Source organism: Perognathus longimembris, chromosome 5, assembly GCF_023159225.1.
Source record: "Perognathus longimembris pacificus isolate PPM17 chromosome 5, ASM2315922v1, whole genome shotgun sequence".
In the NCBI taxonomy this organism is placed as follows: domain Eukaryota; kingdom Metazoa; phylum Chordata; class Mammalia; order Rodentia; family Heteromyidae; genus Perognathus; species Perognathus longimembris.
In genome coordinates this window covers 40,416,551-40,440,294 of record NC_063165.1, presented here as the reverse complement: position 1 = coordinate 40,440,294, position 23,744 = coordinate 40,416,551, and the positions used below count along the sequence as shown (strand labels likewise).

The following is a 23,744-nucleotide window of genomic DNA, read 5'->3' as shown; positions in this document are numbered from 1 at the left end:
AGGGAGCTCCATTGTTGAGCGAGAAGACGTGCCTGCCCATCTTGTGAAAGACATACGTAATTATTTTCAAGTGAGCCCAGAGTACTTCTCCATGCTTCTGGTAGGAAAAGATGGAAATGTTAAATCCTGGTATCCTTCTCCAATGTGGTCCATGGTGATTGTGTATGACTTGATTGACTCCATGCAACTTCGGAGACAGGAAATGGCCATTCAGCAGTCACTGGGGATGCGCTGCCCAGAAGATGAGTATGCAGGCTATGGTTACCATAGTTACCACCAGGGATACCAGGATGGCTACCAGGATGACTACCGTCATCATGAAAGTTACCACCATGGATACCCTTATTGAAGAGAAGTCTGTAACCTTAGCCCTAGCCCATTTCCCTACAGCTGCCAAACCCACACGTGGCCAGCTATGAGAAGGGAGTTCTTCCATACTGTCTACACCCTGTGTTCTTTTGCAGTGTTCTTCCAAGATTAAATAAATAGCAAACATTTCCCTACTCATGAGTTGTTACTGAAACTCTAAGTCTTACGTGTAAGGAAATTGTCCTAAATTGTAGAGATATGATGCTAAATAATGGTACTGAAAATAGTGTTTCCTTTTCTTATATAATAGATATTACTTGGCATGAAAAATTCTATAAACTTTGTATTTATATCTTTTTTCTTTAATCTTCATATTTATTCATAAGTGAAAACTATGATTAAGAATGAAGTTTGGAGGTGCAGTGGCTCATCCTTTTACGGTCCCAGCTACCTGGGTAGGTACAGAGCAGAAGGTCCTTAGTTTGAAGCCAGAACAGGCAAAATATAGTGAGACCTCTGTCTCAACAAACAAGCTGGGTATGGTGAGGTGTGTCTCTGACCACAGCTATGTGGGAGGTGATAGGAAGATCATAGCTTGAGTCTCCACCCTGGTAAAAAAACAGCAGGTTTTACCTGGATTAAAAAGGCTAGAGGGGGGCTGGGAATATGGCCTAGTGGTAGAGTGCTTTCCTAGTAAAAAGGCTGGAGTTGTGGCTCAAGTGGTTCAAACTCCAGTAGCACTAGAAATATACCTACTACCTTACGTATGAAACTGTAACCCCTCTGTACATCACTTTGACAATAAATAATTAATTACTCAGAAAAAGAAGGTAAGTAAGATTACAGGAAATATCTGGGCAGATAGAGCACAGATAACTTCCTAGCACTCTTTGTAATATCTTAAAATAGTTAAGATAGCTCTTTTCTCTGTGTGGTACTATTATGATGCTTGGTACTATAGGGATGATGCTATTGGCCACTAGATTTAAATCAATGTTGTCACACAAAGGCCACTGGATTTGGGAAGAGTAAGTGCTGGACCTCGAGGAAGTTGGAATAGATACCTATGTTCCGGTCTATCTCATATTTATGAGTCATTTTTGACATGCAGGGAGTAAAATACTAAGCTCAGAGGCTTCCTGTGATTGAATTTGTGTCAAATTTTCAAAGACTCAGTCTTGGAGTCAAGAATCCAATTCTATATTTTTTGTGGGAATGGGCAAAGGTATTAAATAGCATCACTGAATTCTGTCAGGCATTGTACACTGCTGAAACTACCACTTAATGGAGTCATCACCTCCATCACATGGAATGATGCAGCATTTCTTCACACTGGAGCTTCTAAGTGCATTAAAGGTGACAGGACCATGAGCATCCTGAACATCCCAGAGTCCCTGTCTTCAGCTGTTTCCTAATTGGGTCATCATGTGCACCATTTTTTAAAAAAACATCCAATGTGTAGGCAAACTAGGCAGCTTCTGAGCAGATTGCAGTGTCTAAATATCAGCCTTTTACTTCTACAAAGTGAAAAGTTCATGAACTAAGGCTGCAGGGCGATTTCACATAGCTGATGCTGACTCTGGGGAAAATGCTTCCTGGCTTTCCTTTTTCTCTATTAAAAATCCCTTCCTTCTTTCCAGGCCCCTTTCTTTGTCCTTGGCTCTTTCCCATGACCCATTCTGGCTCTCAGATGGCTATAATTGATCAAATGTAACTGATAAGCAAAAGGTGCCACTCTTTCCAAGGACATCTATAATACAAAAGGTGATTCATGAAGGCAAGGGAGAGAACACCTGGGAATTTTGACAGTTGATGGTGAAAGTCTCACTTTACCTCCCCAGTGTTAGAAATGGGATGAATATCTCCTGTAACCATCACCATCATTCAATTTGTCTATGTCAGACCTCTATCTTTAGTTTCTTTCTATATATTGTCTTTAAAGAGAGGGAGATAGATTAGAACAAAGGTGGGCCCTATTTTGTCAACATGCCCACATTTAGAAGATCTAGTCAGGAATCAATGGAAGTCTTGGTCTGTGCAAAGAACCATCTGGCATTTTGTTCTAAATCTAGGATACTAATTCGAAGGATAGCCTCAAGTTTTACGACAATTGAAACATTGATTGAATTCATACTGTTTTCTAGTCACATGCATAATTAATGGATCTTTATGGAGGAGAGCAAGGTAGGAAGAAGAGATCAGATAGAGATGGTGAATAATGGTAGTTCTGCAGTCATTTGGAGGCTAGAATGATTTTACCGTCCTTTCCTTCAGGTTCTATGACTTGAGCAAGTGTCTTGTGATGGTTTCATCATCAGCATGGTCACTCTTGCGACCATAGCATCAGCAGGCACAGCTTCTCCTGGGAACTTTGTACTTCTTGCAGCTTTATAAAGGTGTCAGGTGTCCATGAAAGATGATGGCAATATTGTTCACTCATTCATAAGTGAAAATCAACTGCAAGTGTGAATTCAGAAGAGAAAATGTCATTGAGGTTAAATCAAAGGAACCACCTTAATCTTACAGTATAAACTCTAAAAAGATATGCCTATTCACAATCCCCAACATGGGAAAATATGAGGAGTGAAAACATAGTTATCACACTGGTGATCCACTGTCCAAAATGCAAATATCAGCCAGAGGTGAGGAGCCGAAGACAAAAGACAGGGCTATGCATTGTATTTCTTCTTTCTGATTTATAAATCTTTTTAGGGAGAAAGGAGGTGTAAGCAGGCCACACGGAGTTTATGGTTTACCACTAGAGTGGGAAAAGGTCTCTCTCTTATCTCTTGGGGATAGCAGAATGTTTGGCTGTTTGCTTTTGGCCAAGGTATGCGTAGAACGTGGTACTCTCTAGGGCTTTTCATTAATGATGGTTTCCAACTGATATAACAGATTAAGTCAGGCAGAGAAAGAGGTATTAAAAATCCTGCTCAGAAGTTTTACTTTGAACTCTTCCAAAGTCAAGATCTTGGGGATTAACACTGGAGTAGTAGAGACAGTATAAATACCATTTGGAAAGCTTAAACAAAGGATACCTCTTAGATCTTCTCTTCTGCTTGCTACACTGTATCCTTTGGCTTTCAATAAAAGTGTTCTATGACTATGTCCTGTGGAATCTGTTGAGCCTTTTGAAATATATGAACTTGAAGGTCTGGGTAGATATAGCGCAGTGGGTAAAGTACTTGCCTAGCATACCAGAAACCCTGCTTTGACTCCCAACACTTCCAGTAATCAAAACCAATATGATTTCGGAATGGTAAACAATCACAGATGGAGTCAGGACAGAGGTACAGGGAAGGGAGCCAGGAAGGCCATGAGCTATGTGCTTCCACAAGTCTGCTGGGCTGGTACAAGAGGGAGAGGATTTCCTGCAATATTAACAACTACAGAGCTCTACAAACTCGAGTCCAAAATCAAGTGACAAGGCTTTCACAATGGGATTTGGGCAAAGGAGCCTGCTATAAGCAGAGGAGTCTGCCCTGAGTGTCTCCTCCACATGGGTCTTAACAACATATGGAATGGGAGCTATTTGGCCCAAAATTTGGGACCGTAATCTAAGCCACATTCCCTCATACCTCCAAGTCACATTTCTGCTTCCTATCCTATCCTTCAAAATTTGGGAGAGCCTTTTTACAATGTAAGAATAAAAATGATCACCCTCTAAGTCTTGCTATGGGTTGGTTGTCCAGAATAGGAAAGATGTCTATTTCTTCTTTTACATTACAACTGTTCTAGACCTTTTACCTTCATTCAAATTGTCTGCCATCTTAAAACAGTGATGCCCATGAAGTACTCCAGGGCAACCAGAAGGGTGCCTCACATTTTGCCCCTAGTTTTACCCCCTCTCCATCACTCAGGACGTGCTCAGTTTACAGAAATAAACCTTACTTTGGACAACAAGTGCTTTTTAAAAGGGCAAGTGGGAGAAACAAAAGGTGAACAAATGCAGCAGTGGTACTCACTATACAGTATGTTGAAAATGAACTATATGTGTGGGTGGGGACAGGAGGGAAAAACTGGGAGAGAACAAGGGAGAGATGACATTGTCCAAAAACAAATGTAGTCATTAGCTGACTTATGTAACTGTAACCTCTCTGTACAGCACCTTTACAATAACAGTAAAAAAATAAAAAATGTAGGATGGGAATGAGTAATTCTAAATTTAAAAACTATCAATCTCTATGCACTAATGAAATCTGCTATTTTTGTAGTTTTATCTGTTCTATTGGTAAAACATGTTTTATATGTCATGTTTCTAAAAGTGAGGTCCTCCTACACTTTCTTTTACTTTTAAAAGGAACCACCAAAATAGAACATATAAGCTTTCCATTTTATATAACTCTGGGGACATTGTGTATGACAGGTAAGCCATTTGATATCCTATGGTATTAAGATCTACTCCAAGTTTTAAGAGGTGTTCAGGTTTTTGCATATTCTATTTTTTGAAATTAAAAGTATCCTACATCCCACTTCATGTGACAGAAAATTGACACAGGATATTAATTTAATAATTATTTTAATCATGAATTTTAACAATTATTCTCATTCATATTACTTTACATATCACAGATTATATATTATATAAAAAGGTCATAAAAACTTGAAGAGGGAATGTGTATGCTGCATGACATCTTGTCATTTACATTTATAGTATAAGACTTGGTAAACACACAGGTTTGTCAGCAAAAGTCTATTCTTTCCATCATTATCTAACTGCATGGCCTGGGACAATTATTTATCACCTGACTGCTTGGTCTAATAAGAGTCAACTGGCTGCGTGCAAAAATACCTTGAAAAATACCATGCACTTAGAAGGATGAACTACTAGTGTAACTGACTTAATGATTACTAGCTTTCCTATTTTTATAGTAATAATATTCATGTTTAATTAAAAGTTGACAACTATTTATAAAAGGAACTCAGACATCATTCTGATAGTCTGGTGTGATTCCAAAGCCAGTGTCTTGACTCATAGTAACAAAATAAATAAAGATATTTAATAGTCACAGACTACTTCATAACTAATAAAATACATTTTTATGTACAGGTTCTTCAAAGAGTACTGAATTAAAGAGGGGAAAAATCCCTACAATGCCTTAAAATATAATGGTTAACTGTGATGACTTGGGAACTTTCACCTAACTAAAGCTTACTTTCATACGAAATATAAAAAAGATAATTACTAAAAAGAAAAACTTTCATAAGTTCCTAAAAAATGAAAATTCTCAAATTTTGTTTTTGAAAAATTGCTTCTTAAGCAAAACACTGAACACAGACTTCATCATTCCAAATCTACATCACCACCAGAGAGGTCTTTGAGAGAATTTTTTAGAATCTCATGCTTTTTAATGACAACAAGACTATCTCTAGGAAGTGAAAATTTTGAGGGACAATAGTCACAATAATAACTAAGGGAAGATTGTGACATACAGACTAGCACGGCATAATCATAAATATCTGGCAAAGTGATGTCCCTATAGAGTCTATTGAACATGATTTCTCAAAGTTTTTTGGAACCTCGAAGGACAACACTCTGAAAATATACATTGTTACTGTATCAAGTACTGAGCTATTAATATAGTCTCTATGTTACTGTTTATGCATCAATTCTTAGAAATATGTCACTTTTGGGGTACTCTAAAGCTTGGGATAGAACCATTAGGGAGTATTTAGGTATATGCAGAGAATATTACATTTTAGACTATTCTTAGTTTATCAAAATGAGAAGATAAATATTACAAATATTGCAAATGTGAAAATACAGTTTGTGAGAGCTGCCAACGAATTGGGTACAAATTAGAAAGTATCTTCATCTGATTCATCACTTTTGGGTTTGGTAAGTCTTTCCAGTTCCTCTCCATCCTAAAAACAAAAAACAAAACCCCATGAAATCAGTAATTAAAACAAAAAGTTAAAAAGTGTTTTTATCAAAAACCTATCCATCGATCTATGCAGCCATCCATCATCAGTGAGGTTTAAACTCAGGACCTCAAACTAGGCAAGGGCTCTACTACTTGAGCCCTTTACATAGCTGGGATGAGAGAAGACAAGCCTTCATTAAATTTTTGCCCTGGCTGTCTTTTAAATGCAATCTTTCTTATCTCTACCTCTAGAGCAGCTGAGATTACAGCTGTGGGCCTCTCTTTGTGCCCAGCCTAGAAAAGTTGTATTTTGAATCATTACTATGAGGAAGCCTTACAAAATATAAAAATCAAGAGCCATATTTATTAAGTCATGAATTTTATTTCATTAAACTGCAAATATGCATCTGTTCAAATTAAATATTTTTAAATTTATTTTTATTTTTTTCCAGTCCTGAACACAGAGCCTGAGCACTGTCCCTGGCTTCTTTTTGCTCAAGGCTAGCACTCTACCACTTGAGCTACAGCGCCACTTCCAGCTTTTTCTTTATATGTGGTGCTGAGGAATCGAACCCAGGGCTTCATGTATACGAGGAGAGCACTTTACCACTAGGCCATATTTCCAGCTCTCAAATTAAATAAATACTTGTTAACTCTTGAAGCATGATTAAAAAGAGAGAAAGGCTTTCAACTCAGTCCTTGAAGTTCAGTTGGCCACATGAACATTGACCAAGGAGCACCATCTACTGGTCTTGAGGGGAAATGACCAGAGGGTGGAGAATGGGGTAGCAGCTAGGCCTTGTACCTGAAGTGTTTGACTTAAAATTTAAAGTAAATAGCATTATCAGTCCCCTGGAAAAGAACAGAGGACCTGGGAGTGGACAATCTGGCTGAGACTGGGGAGTTTTGGACACAAGCTTCTAATTATCACCCCTTAATTGGCTGCACTACTATTTCAGAGATGTGGCATCTAGGGAAGTTTTGCCTAAATTTAGCAAGCAGGAGACTTGCCTGAAGAAAAATGGGGAACATTGTGTAGCACGGTTGATCTTGTGTGCATTTTGGAAAACTGTAAATCTAAAGCTATGTAGGAGAGTCCATTTCATTTTTTACTTGAATTATATTTAACAAAACTGATATATATTCAAAATAATTGCATAATCATCTCCTTAGAAAATAGGATTTTACTACTTAAGAGGCATCCTGTTGAAAACCACCTTTGTAGTGAAATAAATTCTGTAATTTCAGGGAAGATTAAGAAGCCAGGTTTTCCATTTAAGATTTACCAATGTAAAAGATGAACTTCTTTAAGGAACTTGGCTTATTTTTCCAACTATTACATAATACAAATTGGGGACCTAGGAGTCAGATCTCATAAGTCTACCACTGGCTTTTCACTTATTTTTTCTCCATTTTAGCCTGTCCGTTTAATTATAAAACTAGGAAGACAGCACAAGATTAGCTGTGAGGCCTTTTCCAGGTCTGTGACTTGTGTAATATTCTGATCCAATTAAGATATAACATCCTCGAGACTGTGGTTTCAACTCTCTCTACCTTTCACAGTCCTTGTAAACATTACAAGTCTTGTGAATGCCTATGGATGGATTTTAAGTAACAGATACACTACATTCTTTGACAAACCAATTAGGACTTTTGCCTTCTTGACTAGCCTATTTTGAATCTGTGAAGTGCAAGCAAAATGAAATAGCCTCACAAACTTACCCCACTGGAACGCTCCCAAAGATTGCCACTTAGATCTCGGATCCTTTCTTGCCTAGGTGCATATTCTAGATTTTGAGACTTGCTGGCATTATAAATAAATATGGAGAGAAGGGCAGATGGGGCTTCCAAGAAAAACTCGAGGGAGGGCCTGAAGTCAAAGACCAGGACGGACACGGCTGTGATGATGACAGTGGTGACCTGGGCCATCAAGACATGGAACATGTTATCCAGGAACTTCAGGATGAAAGCCACTGCAAGGCCCTGGCATGCAGTTACAAAAATAAGGGCTACTGAAAATGCATTGTGGCCATAAAAAAAACCACAGCTCTTAATCTGATCCCGGTTGCTGCTCTGAAGGCCTAATGTCAGCCCATTAAATACAATGCCAAAGAAATAGAGTTTGCTGTTCTGTATGAAGATGCTTTCAGTGAGCTGGCTCCCTTCCTTCAGTATCTTTTCATTATAGATATTGGCCATTGAAGAAACAAAGCATTGTACTATAATGAGAACATGGCCCAAGCCCAAACGGATATGACCGAAAACTCTGGCTGTAGTGTTCCATTTAGCTTCAGGAAAAGTCCACTCCTTTGCTGTGCAATTATCTTCCCTGGAACATTCATTTTGGAAATGAAGACAGGAGTTGGATGGGCTGAAAAAGGCATCGTGATGAAATCCATGTCCTGTCAGGTTATTCTGTGAAGTTTTAGTCCCGGTAGTGAGGGCCACAATAGACAAAAACAGAATCAGAAGGGATGCCCACTGTATCCAGCTTAGATGCCGCCTGTCCAAAGATGAAAAACAATATCTTACTCCTGTTCTCCCTCCCTGTGTCATTTGAAAATTCAGAAATGTATTTGGTTGAGTAAACTGCATCTAGCAGTTACTAGCACTCTTCACAGTTCAAGTTTAAAGGGAACCTGTTGGTGTCATTGATAGCACTGGTTCTCAGTCTGGCTTTCCACGGCACAGAAAGAATAGAGATGAGCTCCGGAAATCTTATATCTAGGTGACTTTCTCCCTAGTGAGATCAAATCTCTCATTGGTGTTCATGACCATCAGAATCTTAAACAAAGCTAGCCCCATGCAGTATACAACAATCTGCAAGGACAACAAATGCTATTTGTGGCAGTGTTCATTTGTGCTCAGTTCACAAAGCCTGGACTGTGCTTTCTTTAGCCTAGTAATAATCTTGTGAGAAATAGACACACATTATTATTCAGTTTTGCTGACTCATTCAGTTCATTAGACATCAAATAAGCAGCAGCTATGTGCCTGGAAAATTTGGGAGATTAATAAGACTTATCTCCCTCCTGAGGAATTTATACTTTAGTAATGGCAAAGGAACATCTGAACTTGTAAGTCAAGTTCATTTCTTCAAAGGCAAAATGACAGGAGCTATAAGATGAAAAAATATACTAAAACTTTCCATGTGAAGAGGAAGCTGGTTATATATCCAGAAGAAAATAGCCTATTTATGCAAAGGCAACAAGAAAGCATGATGTTAACAGAGAAAAGTATTCTCAGGGGGTTCTGGAAGGTCTCCAGAGAGGACAAAATATTGATGTTTGCAGACAATTATCAGGTAAAGTGAAAAGCTAAGAAAAGAGAATAATATAAGTACAGGCACAAGTATAATGTTACAGGCAAGAATCAGAAGCTATAAGACTTTTCTTATCATGGGAGCATTTATTGAGTACCTACTATAATTCAGGCAATTCCCACTCTCAGGAGGAAAGCTTCCTGAGAGCTTAAGTAGCTTTTCTAAGGTTTATGGAAGTGTAAGGGAAAGATTTGTGTTATGGTTTTGTATATCTTCTTCCCAGGCAACAACATCTTAAAGAAAAATTCTAAGCTTCCTTAAAGCATAGAAGAAAATGTGCTGATTTTGCCAATCATTCTACATTCCTTCTTTGAAACAATATTCACATATGACCTCAGACAGCAGCACAGCTGTGTACGCCGTCATGTGTTTTCATGTATGTTATTTTCAAACAAATAGGTCTAAAACTGAGTGATGGGGCTAGCATAGCCATGTACCAGGATGTCGAAAACTGAATTGGCCATTTAAATTTCTGAAGCTGCACTGGAACACAGGAACATATTAAGTAGGATATGGCAAGAAGACTGCAAAGAGGAAATAGATTTTTTTAAAGTAAATATTCAATTTTTAAAAGCCATGTAATCAATTATTGCACATGTCAGGCAAACAAGGCAGTAACAATAGAATACAGTGCCCTCTGTAAATTTTCATTTCTGACAGCTAGAGCTTTTCCATTAATTTTGACACTGAGAATAATGAAACAGACCCTTAAATAAACTAAATAGTAGCTACTGCAAACAACTGTTTATTCAAGGTAATAGTCTCAGGAAGAGAACAATGATTAAGGATTAGGCTAAACATGATGGATATTCAGAAAGGAATATGAAGTTTAGTAAATTACCCTGTCAATTCAGCATGTCAGGGGCTAGGAATGTGGCTTAGCAGTAGAGTGCTTGCCCAGAATGCATGAAGCCCTGGGTTCGATTCCTCAGCACCACATAAACAGAAAAAGCCGGAAGTAGCACTGTGGCTCAAGAGGTAAAGTGCTAGACTTAAAGAAGCAGGGACAATGCTCAGGACCTGAGTCCCAAGCCCCAGGACTGCCCCCTCCCACCCCCCAAAAAAATCAGCATGTCAGAGTTTATTCTTCAGTTTAATGGGCATAATACAATAGCTGCTCACTTACATGAATCTTTGAAGCACTGTTACATGATAGAACCATTTTTTTCCCAAGTAAACCCAATTTTCTTTCATTATGGATCTGTCTCTAAATTTATTAAAGGAATCAATATAAAATATTTTTTGTGTACATTTTCTTAGAAGTGAATATTTTATCCTGTAAAGTGAATTTCATGTTCATTTTAATGGCTTCAAAGTATTTTCAGAATAGATGTCTTCAAATTGCTAAAGAATTATTTCTGTAGTTCAAAGCTAAAATGAACATGAACAAAGCAAATTTCAATGTTACTTTAATGTTTAAAGTGTACTAAATGCACTCCTTAGATTTTAATCTCTCACATTAACTATGAAATATTCCCCCAGAGTAGCATACTGAAAAATAAGAAACTTAAAACTGTAAAATTAAAAGAAAACAAGCACAACAAATATATCAAAAAGTTAATTTTATTTTTTGTCATCATTGACTAGCAAATTAAACTGGGATTAAATATCTAGGTTCCATATCATTCTTTTTCTGTCTTAGGACATTTTGGTTTTTTGCTTTTTAGGTGAGTCAATTTGAAAAACACTTGTACTATTCAAGGGTCCTGGAGATAATAAGAAAGGTTTAATGGTAGCCATTTTAAAAGTTAAAAAACTTATCTTTATTGTTAATTATAATTTTAACTAGATTTCTCATTCAAATGGCCAGTTAGAATTTAAGTCATATGCTCAAGTGGTTTATTTAAAGAAGCTGTTATTCTATACAGTATAACCATCTGTATTAAATATCCTAGGAATCTCCTGATTCTCTTTATTGTACAGAGTATGCATGAAAAGCCCATGAATTCTTTGTTAAAAATCTGACACTAAGGGCTGGGGATATGGCCTAGTGGCAAGAGTGCTTGCCTCGTATATATGAGGCCCTGGGTTCGATTCCTCAGCACCACATATACAGAAAATGGCCAGAAGTGGCGCTGTGGCTCAAGTGGCAGAGTGCTAGCCTTGAGCAAAAAAGAAGCCAGGGACAGTGCTCAGACCCTGAGTTCACAGCCTAGGACTGGCCAAAAACAAAACAAAACAAAACAAAAATCTGACACTAAAACTTATAACCCAATCAGCTATTTTCAAGATGCTCTGGACATTTCATATATCAGATCACAGAGGACTGAGACAAGCTAGCACTGTAGCTGCGTTCCATGTGGGTTAAACAATTTGCCCAACCCACAAAACCAATTTGGAACAAAATATGGTCCTAGGAAATCTAAGGGCTCAAGGCTTTGGGTCTATTATCTGAAACCAGTCTGTAGCACTTTAAAGTATGATATATGCTTTCACAGCAAGTTACTTACTTGAGCACTATCCTGAATAGAAGAGCTGTTGTTATAATGCTAAAATTTGAGAAGATAACAGCCATGGCCTAGAAAGAAAGAGAAGATAGTATTACAATCCAAACAAAGTACTGACCTCAGGAATCTCTCAGTTTGGTAGTTCACCTGACAACAAACCCTCCTAGTCATAAATGAGGGGGTTATTAGGGCAGCTGTTTCACTAGAGGATCATGTTTCATTTTTATTGCTCAAGTTTATACAGATAGGATCAAACTACTGTCCAGACTTTTAAAAATATGTGTTTAAGTTGAACCAATGCCAATGTAAATAATTCATATGTAGATCTGGAAATATTTATTAATTCTAATAGTTTAGGTTTAGAAAAGTTCTGTGCTTATGAACTACACTTTTCACAGTTGTCAAAGTACTTCATAGGCTTTACAAACATTATTATTACTTTATTATTGTTGTTATTATTTTGTGAGGATGGAACCCAGGTCTGCTGGTCCCTTCTGTACACTTTTACTATGGCTTCTATGGCAAGAGAACAGAAGTATTGTTAGGCCCATTCATGTGTCAAGAAGTCTAGGGAGACATTTAAGCATCCTTTTTTTTTAATGCATTAAATCAGTTTTCCTAAGTACAATGACATGACTTAAAACTCCGATTTGACAGTCCTTTGGATTGACACTTATTTTAGACACTAAGAAATGTTTTTGTGAATTTAGTCATAACACATGAGGAGAATATAAATCTGAACATGTATATGTTTTGTTTTTAAAATACGAAATTCTATCATTGTTCTCGTATTTGGACTTGGGAATATTAAGAACTTTTATTTTTTTGTTTTTTACAATAACCCTATGATTTAGTTCCCCCTGTCTTCCTCTTGGCTGTCATTTTAAGTTTATTAAACTATAAAGGGTAGCCAGGTGTGATGGCACATACCTGTACTCCCAACACTTGGGAGGCTGAGGCAGGAGGATTGCAAGTCAAGACTCGCCTGAGCTACATAGAAATACTGAATTTAAAAACAGCCAACCTACTAGCCAATCAAACTATAAAGAGTATTAAGCTTTTAAAAATAACAATAACAGAAATCATGTCTAATATGGGGATAAATTTTATAAAAATGGTAAATGCAATAAAAACAAGTAATAGGGCCAGGAGTTTGGCCTAGTGGTAAAGTCCTTGCCTAGCATGCATGAAACTCCGGGTTCAATTCCTTGGTACCACATACACAGAAAAAGTCTGGGTGTGGTGCTGTGGCTCAAGTGGTAGAGCATTAGCCTTGAGCAAAAAGAGCTCAAGGAAAGTGCCCAAGCCCTGAGTTCAAGTCCCAGGATTGGCAAAAACAACAATAACAAACCCCAAGCAATAATTCCCAAAATATAACATGGTTTTTCTATATATACTTTTTTACTTTGTTGTAGTGCTATAGCTTGAACTCAGTCTTCTTCATGCTAGGCAAGTATTCAACTCCTGACTTCTATGCCCAATCTCTTCTACTGAATTAAAAAACTGATTTTAATAAACTTACAAGTTTACATATTTGTGAGGTATAAAGAGTGTTAATTTAGTACATGAAATACAATATATAATGATCAAATTTAGCACTTCTACTTTCATAACCATTAAACATGTCTTGTGCTGGGAGACTGTGAATTGGTTCTCTTAGTGTATTTCTCAGCACAAATGTTTGAGAACTCCAGTTAAAATAAGAATAAGAAAAACTGAGCAAAGTAGCTGGTAAAAGTGGGAGATGTTGGTCCTGGATAATCACATTAAGGGCACCTAACTAAGCAGCCTGGCTGGCTTGATGGATTTGTCAAACTTTCCATGTAAGGCTACAGATGAAACCAATTATCAGCTCTTTGCCTGAAAACATTCATGCATCTGAATCTGATTCCTTAAATAGATCTGGACACAGAAGTTAATAGGATGTCATGTGACTGTTTTGTAATATCTGTAGTGTACATAATCAGGAAGGAAGTGCAACGCAATCAATATTAGAGAAAAATAAGGAAGTACAATTTGGCTTTGGTATTAGGAATGCAGCAAAGGACTATAAATTTAGAGCTAATCTATTGGGAGATGTTACTACCAACAAAAATCAGAGCTGAAAGGAACTTCAGGTATTCAATTATCCTACCCCCAGGTCTTTGGGCTGATTCCTTTTCTATTTTACTGATGGAATAACAATAGCTGAGAGTAGTCTGAATGTGCCTCAATACGCAGATTCTAAATTATGGAAAACTGTCAAATTCCTGTTTCTACAACAGTGTGATACTGAGCCTTCTTTTTCAATTCACTCTAAATTGATCTGATTAGTACTTAAAAGAGGTTTTAAATTGTGCCAATAAAGTTCCTATTTGTAATCAAAATGCTTAATATGTCTTTTTAAAAGAAACTTAAACCATATTTTGTCAGTAAGTATAACAGAAACCTTCACTTATTAAATATTAGGGGGGAATATGTAGAATCCAAATTGAGTAATAGGTAAAAGCAGCAGACCAACCTCTTAAGTTGTGAGCACTCATGCCTTTCCATGTTCACACAAGGAATGCCAAGCAAAGAGGAGTTATCAGTTATACATGGCTTCCCCATATGGGGGAATATAATCCATGCTATCAAAGAATTTGTTGGTTAAGTGGTAAGTTTAACAGACAAAGCCACACAAATAATAGAAAACATGAAGTACATTTACAACAGATGCGAGAAATAGAGGTACACAGAATGTGTAATTTCTGTGTTAGTCATGGAGGTCTTAGATGCAGAGACTGAGGATAGCTATAGGCTGACTATTGAAAAATTATATACTGAAGGGGGAGGAGGAACTTCTGATTCCCTGGCGCAGGAACAGTTTTTCCCCCATAGAGATCAGCTCAGTTAGTATTCTCAGAGAATCTGGCAAGCAAACTGGTAATTCAGTATTCTGTGATAATTCTGGAAAAAAAAATTCAGCAAGACCAGTGAGGACAAGAAGGGACTAATGATGCCCAAGGAAAAAGATAAAATAACAAAATGAGTTCTGCGATTCATTTCCATGAATCTTTCAATGGCACTTTTTCTGTCATATATTTACTTACAGGTTGGAGATATGATAGAACATAGAAGACAATCAAGTTATCCAGGAAATAGAGAAAGGCAGGAATGGACCACTTCATGAACTGAGACAATTCCTTCCAGGAAGCACATCTCAAATGTCTACTTTGATGATTTTCTAAAGGAAAAAATACAGCAATAAGCAAATGAGCTTCACTGAGAATGTCTATACTTTTAAAGAAATTCTATTACTGATGCAATTTCTTAAAAGGGTTGATTTTGTCTCAACAAGTGATTATTAGCCATATAAAGCAGCAGAAGAAAATACCATGTTCTCTTTAACCCATCTTTGTATCTCATCACTGGTGGCTAGTAACACTTACTATCTAAGTGTTATTATTTACGGTGTTTCAGGATACACATGAGATCAACAAATTGGAATATATAGAAAAAGTCCAAGTTTTGTATTGATATTTTTCCCTTCAGGAAAGGTCAGAGAACTAATAAAGTAGAAATCTGTATGTGTGGAAGAAGAAATAATTCATGTTCACAAATCCTAATGTGAGTTATTTTTCAAGCTCCAGATTTCCAAAGAGTTGGGAAGATATACTATTAAAAAGAGAACACAAAAGGAGAAGAAAGAAAACAAAGTTAAAGTGGAAGCCCTGCAAGTAATGGGCAAGTTTCATGGAATTAAGAAATGCATTGTTAACAAGAAACTCTGTCCAGACTGAAACCCTGGAATGTGAAAGTCTTCTTCCCAGACAAGCATCTCCGAACATAGTCTGACTCTAGTACAGCACACTAAGCTGTTGCTGCCTTCCCTGAAGGAAATAAACCACTCACTGTGCAACACAAGTCCTATCAAGACAGACAGAAGGCAGCACGCCGCTGACGTCACTGCGGAGCGCCGGGTGCGCCGCCGGCCCCGTAAAACCCGGCAACTTAGGTGTTGGCGGGCTTAGTTGTGGCTGTTGGTAGAGAGAAAACCGGGCGGTAGCCCCTGTGCACACATCACGGCGGGAGAGCAGTGAAAGGGAAGAAATGCAGAAATCAGATTGCCCTGCAGGTGTACAGTTGAAAAACAGAGTAACAGGTAATTTTGATCAAAGGACATCCACGGGTACACAAAACACAAGACTACAGTATTCAGCGAAGCAAATCCTCCTCCTCCACCAGCTCTCCAGAGTGCACTCGAAAAGTTCATCCTCGACCAAGCGATAAACTTAACCCTAAAACAATTAATCCTTTTGGTGAACAGTCACGAGCCCCTTCTGCATTTGCAGCTATTTATTCTAAGGGAGGTATTCCTTGCAGATTGGTTCAGTAAAGCACAGATTACAGTGGGAGTGCGCTCCTGAAATTCTTCCATTTGACCCTCTTCTTATTACTTTAGCTGAGTGTCACAGGGACAGGATCAAGGCCCACACCCAAGCCAGCTAAGGTGTAAAGCAGAATCCTTCCTTCAAAATAACCAAAACAAAAAGAGGTTGAAGAGGGTCTGAGAGAAACAAAGCATCCTTACACCTTTGTGTCCAAGGAGGGCTTTAGAGTTACTTTTAGTTAAAGGTGCTCCTGAAAAGGCTGTACCTTTGCTGCCTAGACTGATTCCTGTGCTAAAGGCGGTGCTGGTCCATTCAGATAATGAAGTGTTTGGGAGAGGGTTGAGTGCCCTGGTACAGTTAAGTGTCATAGTTGGTCCTTCTCTTAATGACCATCTGAAACACCTGCTGACGAGCCTTTCCAAGAGACTAATGGATAAGAAGTTCAAGGAGCCCATCACTAGCGCATTACAGAAACTGGAACAGCATGGTGGAAATGCTAGCTTTATAATCATCAAATCCAAAATTCCAACCTATTGCTCTATATGCTATTGACTAAGGGAAACAACAGGAGTCGTCTTGCTTCTTTCCTGCAAATGTCACACACTGAGCACATGTATGCATGGACCATTTATTCAGTTCCACTTATTGTTTTGTAGATCACATCCACAATTGATTAGTGGTTAGATCAGGAGAGTGTATGGATGAATCACAGTAAATGTTGTCAACAAAAATAGGCAGGTAATAATGGAAAACTATTAAAAGAATTTCTGTAATAGTACAACTTTGTAGGTCTTTTTTTCTCGTGTATATCATAGTATGAAAAATCATCACCGAATTTATAAGATGTGATTTATTTTCTAGTACATTTTTATTTAAAACATCTCTGCCAATTTTTCTGTAGCTGTGCACTTATTTCTGTCAACTATTCTTTTGGCAATTTTTTGCTTTTTGTAATTTTTTAGGGCTAGAGAAATCTGAAATAGAGGATAAGCATTTGGGAACTTAATCTTAGTTCTTTCTAAATATGTATTTTACAATGTAGACTGGTTGGAAGGATTTCACTCCAGAGAATTCTAGTTTAGGAAGTTTGCTTTAAATATTCAAGTTCTATTGTAAGTATGTTGTTTTGTACAACTTGTTAAAGTTGCCTAAACTTTAGGTGTTAATTATATTTAAGTAAACATTATCTTTGAATTTCATAGCCTGAAAATATTGATGTATACACAAAGATATTCAAAAATTAAAATCTTGATACTCAAAAAAAAAAAAAAGACAGACAGAAGAGTGATTCAGAAAATCCCTGCCAGGGTATGAAAACTTGCTGTGGTAAAATCATCACAGGAATAAACACGTGGAGGCAGAATAATGATGGGGGAGAACAGAGAGTTACCGAGTCAACTGCAGCCTTTTCAACATTGCTCTGCATATTTTCTTTGAGTCCATTTCTTGTGAGTCTCTCTCTCTCTAAATATATATATATATATGAATCTTTATGTGTATGTCATACATAAAATTAACTCAGCTCCATGAAATATAATATCCCTCTAGTTTTAATGTTTTTGGACTCTGTGATTTTTTTTGGTAAGCGTCAAATATTTCAGGACTCACCTTTCTTTATAACACAGATTGACACCAGCGCACAGAAAACTAGCTTCACCAATTCTGAGCACACATTCACAGTCGTTGGAAGATAGTCATACTTGTTCTCTGAAATGCAACCAAGATTTATTAACTATAAATCTTATTCTATTTCTATACAGTTAATAGTCATTAAATTTAAAAGGTGGATTTAATCCCTGATCCCATTAAACTGTTCCAGCTGGCATTGCTTTTCTGAATACTTAAGTCAGTTTATTTACTGGATTGCTATTGTCTTCAATTTTTTTTATTATCCCTGAATTTGGTAAACAAGTCTCATGTTTTCCTTTGTGTTACTCTTGCATTATGTTGAATAGACTAGGGATGAAAGCCAAGAAAGTTCTGTGAAATTGCCTTCTAGAGTGAACATTAATACGACTTAGTGTTTGACTTACCAAGTGGTTATGAATTTTCCTCCTGAATTATGTGTGTGTGTGTGGCGGGGGTGGGGGGGAATGGGGTTTGAACTCAGGGCATTGGGGCTTGCTCAGCTGAAAGTTTATCACTGGAGCCACGTACCAAGTCCTCTTTCTGTTTTTATTTATCTTATTTGTGTGTGTGTGTGTGTGTGTGTGTGTGTGAGAGAGAGAGAGAGAGAGTTTTTTAGTTTGTTTGTTTGAGATGAAGTCGAGAGAGAGAGAGAGAGAGAGAGAGAGGGAGAGAGAAAGAGAGTTTTTTAGTTTGTTTGTTTGAGATGAAGTCTCCTGGACTTTTCTGCCCAGGCTGGCTTTGAACCTTGATCCTCTTGATCACATCTTCTTGTTCTCAGTCTCCTGAGTAACTAGGATTATAGGCTTGTGCCAACAGATCTTGACTATGACATTTCTTTAACTCAGAATTTTCCAATCTGTTTCCATGATTTACACAAAAATATTAATATTCTTTGATACTCTGGGATACATGGTAAATTGGGACAAAGGAAAAAAGCTACTTTAGGCAAGAGGCAACTGGCCTAGGTATTTCTAAGGTTTCTAGGCTATTTGTGCCCATTAATGAGCTATGAAGCTATGCTCAAACAAACCTACTAAACTAAGAAATGAAGTTTAGTTAGCAAACATTGGTGATAATTATTACCTCTATCTTTTCTAAATGTTATGAGCAACTTGTTTTATTATATTTACCAAGGACAAATATGAGCTTTACTAAATATTCTTTTCAGCAATCGATTTTTCCCATCTTTTTGTTTCTCCTAGTCACATTAAAGTCCAAACTGGTCAACTGTAAGTGCCTACTTGACATCAAATTCTCTTTCTATTATACTCTTCCTCTTCTCAGAAGTGTCGCTTGAACTTTTCAAACTATGCAGAACCAAGCCCTTACTTATCTTGGTTCTTGATGCACTGTCTACATACCTCTGCCACAACACTTAGCATAGTGTACTATATATGTCCATGTCATACTATTAGAAATGTAAGCTCCTAATAAGAAAAGCGCCATGTTGGTCCCCTTCACAGGTTGAAAATTAGGTCTCCTGCATTTTGCAGGCAGGTAACTGAAGAGCCAGACTTTGAAGTCAGGCCCCACTTTACCACGAGAACCCCACTTTTCCACGTGAACCTGAGATAAGCAGGCCCTGTGAGCAAACCAAACCCAGGACAAGCTTATTAGGGCCCAGCCGGTCAAGAACTCTAACCGCTGGGAATGCTTAACTCTAACTGCCCCCAGAATGTCTCGAGCCCTGTGCCTTGAGCCCTGAGCCAATCAGATTTGTACCCAGGTCTTAATCTTGCTTGCTTGAACACCTGATTGCTGTAACTTTGTTTTTTGTCTTACTTGAACACCTGATGGCTGTAACTTTGTTTTTTGCCTTTATAAGCCCTGTGCAATCGCAGCTTGGGGCTTCCTCCTAACCTCCGCTGAGGCCCGAGTTGCAGCTCGCCTGAATAAAGTCTTGCCTTGATTTTGCATTTCGGAACATCTGAGTCTCGGTGGCCTTCTTGGTGGTCTTTTCGCGACTTGGCATAACAGTAACAACTCTGTCTACCTGGATTTAACTATTTGCTTGTTCAATTTTTCCTCATAATTCAAAGCCTAGTACAAATACCTCCTCTCTTTTCTTGGCACAAAGGCAAACTCAAGTCAGATGTTATCCTCAGATAAGACTTTTCGTTATCTAGCAAGTTAAACAGGCAAAAAAGTATGTATACATGTACACAAGTATGAAGGGCTTGGGTTTCAACTTCTAAACTCTTCTCAAGGTTCTTTAGCTCATTCTTGCTTTTCACTGGTTCTTTCTGACATTCTTTTCAAGGTTAATCTCAACTCTTTGTATCCTTCCAGTATAGCTTATCTCCTAGACTCTAGGTCTAGAAAATAAAGTCAGCTATTTAACATAGCCTTATAGGAAGCTCTAAAAATCCATTACATCTCTCTCCTGTCAAGCACTCCTTCACACTCAGCTCTAAGTTGTTAAATATTTAACTCAATATATCCTGCTTTATACATTCTGTTCCATTTTGATGTTGCCCTAGATCTGAATATCCCATCTACACTGTATTTTTTTTTTATTATCAACTGATGGAATATCACGGAAGTATTCCCTAATCCATTTACACTGTACAAAGTCTCCCAGATACAGAATTAATTCCCTTTCCTTAACTGTGGGTGTGGTCCCAGAGATTTTTTTTTTTTTTTTGCTCTAGGAACCTACCTCTAGAGCCACACCTCCATTACTGGCTCCATTACTGGGTAGTTAATTGGAGTCTGGAAATACGGATCTAGGGTCTTCCCTGCCCAGTTGGCTTCAAATTGTGATACTTAGATCTCTGACTCCTGAGTAGCTAGGATTACAGGTGTGAGACACTGGCACTTGGCTTTGACATTGTTATAAATATACTCTCAAAGTGCAACTAAGGAGATGAAAATGAGGAATTTTCTCAGCAAGGCAAAACTCACTTCTGCACCGAAGCCAAAAATCTGGCAGGCAAACACACAGAGTAGACAGGCTGCTCCCTATTTATCCCTAATGCAGCAGGCCCTGACTCTCTGCTCCAATTAGTTGAGCTCAGGTTCACAATCTGCTTGTGAATGGCCACTGTGAAGAGGGTTAAGATATATTTACATAAGGCAATCACTAACAGTACATAAGCAATCTCAAAACATACTCACACCCTATGCTATTTCTTAAACAATCTGAGGTGTGTCTTAATTCCATCTTAGAACAAATACCTTACATTTCAAAAATCCTTCCTCAACAAGAGCCTAGCCACCAAGCCACAGGAAGTTTTTTTTTTGGCTTGGACTCAGGGCCTGAGCACTGTCCCTGGCTTCTTTTTTGCTCAAGGCTAGCACTCTGCCACTTGAGCCACAGCGCCACTTCTGGCCATTTTCTGTATATGTGGTGCTGGGGAATCGAACCCAGGGCCTCATGTATATGAGGCAGGCACTCTTGCCACTAGGCCATATCCCCAGCCCCACAGGAAGTTTTAAGCAACCTACTTTGATAAAACAGACAGCTTTTCTCACAACATATTTCCAATAATGCATTTACTAAAAATATTTTCGTGTGTACATGCATGGGTTACAACTTTTAAACCCTTGTCAATGTTCTTTAGCTCGTTCTTGCTTTCCATAAGTTCTTTCAGGCATTCTTTTCAAGGCTAATCTTTAAGTGTTTGCAATCCTTCAAGTATAGCTTATAAGGAATTCTTAAGGGCAAGACATACCCTTAGGCACTTTGAACCCTACTATTAATACTTAACCTAGAGTTTTAATGATAAGTATCACCCAAAGTTGGGCTTATGTACACATATGACTCCTCAAGAAGATCATCATCAGTCCAGCTTATGATGTCATGATTTTATGTGTTGTAACTAATGGAAAGTACTCAATACAATTTTGTGGAACTGAAATATTTGCTTACCTTCTTAGATTAAAAATTTCTTGACTACATACCTATTAAGCTTTATAATCTACAAGGCAAGCACTCTACCACTAGGCCATATTCCTGGCCTCCTAAACTTTACAATCTATAGCACCCTATTGATAAAATAATTATAACAGTACTTCACAAATATCAAGTGACCAAATATATCTTCCTAGTTCCAAATAAGCTCTAATTATACATTTGGCTATAGGTCCATAAACACTTGTTGAATGATACATGTTCTGTACAAGGGTTAGATTTCATACTTAACTGACCCAAGCTTTGCCTGGTGTCAACATTTTTCTTGTACAGAAGTAAACAGCTAAATATTAAACATGCTCTATCATTCACATGAAGCAAAGTCTCCCATAAGGTACTGTTAGCTCAATTTTATACACAAAGAACCCAAAGATAGAAAGGATCACATGTATTAAGTTCTCCACATATATTCCACATAACTTACCTTCATTGGCAGAATATTTTACCAGTAAGATCCGACTTGAACTTAAAGCAATGAATACAGCACCCAGTAGGAATGTATACATCGTTGAGGAACATAACCCAGGACGCCTACAGCACTTTCTTTCCATTCCAATGTTTCTTAATTGCCTTGAAAAGAATACTTTCATGAGCAACTCTGTTGGGAGACCTAAAGATTAATTATGCACAATGCCAACATCACTGTTTGTGCATTAACAGAAAATATTTAGATGCTTGACCATAACTATGTATCATATTCAAGAAAGCAGAGGGGTAGAGGAAAACCAAAGTCTGATAAGGAAAGAAACTGCCAAATTGGAAATGAGTGGGCAAGTAGTTAAGTGAGTGACAATCTGGGACTGAAGAAAAGCAGTTCATTTTTTTCGAATTTTGGAACTGAAGTCTTTTTTTCCTCGTAGATGAAAAACCATGCTGGGTCTTATTTCACTATAATAATAACCAAAATGCAAACCTGAAATACTGCTGTTTTACTAAATCAGTGCAAATGAGCTAATGTTAGACTCAATGAGACTAACAGAATTTTTTTCCTTTCAACAGGAGAGTACACAAAATCTCAGGTAGCATAAATACTTGCCTAAAGTACTGGCGAATAGCCAGCATGGCACATTGCGCCGGCGGGAGGGGTGCGGGGGGGGGGGGGGGAACTGCAGAGAAATGCCCAAACTACAAATCAGCCGGGGCAAGCTGACAGGAGAGCAATGAGTCACCTACCCTCAGGGAGACCAGGTCCACCTCCACGGTCAGTGCCGCCCTTACACATGCGCAGTAGGGATACCTGTGACAGCTCACACCCAGTTCCGTCTTCCGCGCACGCGCAGTGCTGGGGCACGGTTACCTCGGCAGCTCCGAAAAGCTTCTAGTAGGAGGACGCACATCAGAGCTGAGATAGTGACTGCCCGTAGTTCCGTACAGTAGCAGTCACAGCTTAGAATCCATAGGCGAGAAAGGTAGGAAAAGTAAACTAGGGTTAAAAAAGGTTCTTTCTCCAGGTCTCATTCAGGAACCAAAAGCTCCCGCCAGTCACCCGAGTGAGAACTAGTGGACCCGGCGACCACAACGCAGACGCACTCAGTGTTGCACTTCCGGGGAAAGAGGCGGGCCGTTCCCACCCCCACGCCGCGTTTCTCAGGTCACGTGCAGGGGAGAGGGGCGGGATGAAAAGCCGGTGTCACGTGAGGCCCAGTGGCGGTAGAGACCAGGCCAGAGGGAGTGTGAGGAGGAAGAGGGAAGCCGGAAGGGGTGGGAGTGAAGCCGAGGGGGAAAGAGTCAGCTCCGGAGTGGGAGAGGGTGCGCGTGCACCCGCCTCACCTCTCCAGCTCTCTCCCACCTCTAGGTCCCGCCGCCGCCGTCCTACACGGACCGGTGACCGCCGGGCCTGGCCCTCCACGCACCACCTGGAGCTCCCGGAGTGCGCGCACGGCCCCCGGGCAGGGCGCCCGCCACCCC

At 38.6% G+C, this 23,744-nt stretch overlaps 2 protein-coding genes and 1 pseudogene across 5 annotated transcripts in view; 2 read left to right on the top strand and 1 right to left on the bottom strand.

Moving 5' to 3' along the window:
* Positions 1 to 503, top strand: part of Ccdc80 (coiled-coil domain containing 80) — a 34,795-nt gene extending 34,292 nt beyond the window's left edge. The window contains exon 8 of the mRNA XM_048346611.1: positions 3 to 503. Within this exon, the coding sequence (XP_048202568.1) occupies positions 3 to 349 (347 nt within the window). The 3' untranslated portion in view covers positions 350 to 503. The remainder of the gene's footprint in view (positions 1 to 2) is intronic.
* A 4,343-nt stretch (positions 504 to 4,846) lies between these two features.
* On the bottom strand, positions 4,847 to 23,304 carry Slc35a5 (solute carrier family 35 member A5). Of its 4 annotated transcripts, none has more exons than XM_048346607.1 (7): positions 23,010 to 23,304; positions 22,261 to 22,406; positions 17,903 to 18,001; positions 15,014 to 15,147; positions 11,946 to 12,013; positions 7,896 to 8,676; positions 4,847 to 6,174 (listed from the first exon to the last, which is right to left on the bottom strand). In XM_048346607.1, the coding sequence occupies exons 2-7, from the start codon at positions 22,385 to 22,387 to the stop codon at positions 6,109 to 6,111; spliced, it is 1,275 nt and encodes a 424-aa protein (XP_048202564.1). In that variant the 5' UTR covers positions 22,388 to 22,406; positions 23,010 to 23,304; the 3' UTR covers positions 4,847 to 6,108. The 4 variants fall into 4 exon arrangements, with proteins under 4 accessions (XP_048202564.1, XP_048202565.1, XP_048202563.1 ...); XM_048346608.1 differs by having other exon boundaries at positions 23,134 to 23,276; XM_048346606.1 differs by lacking the exon at positions 23,010 to 23,304 and adding an exon at positions 22,873 to 23,005.
* Positions 16,013 to 17,137, top strand: LOC125351687 (annotated as a pseudogene).
* Positions 23,305 to 23,744: the final 440 nt, after the last annotated feature.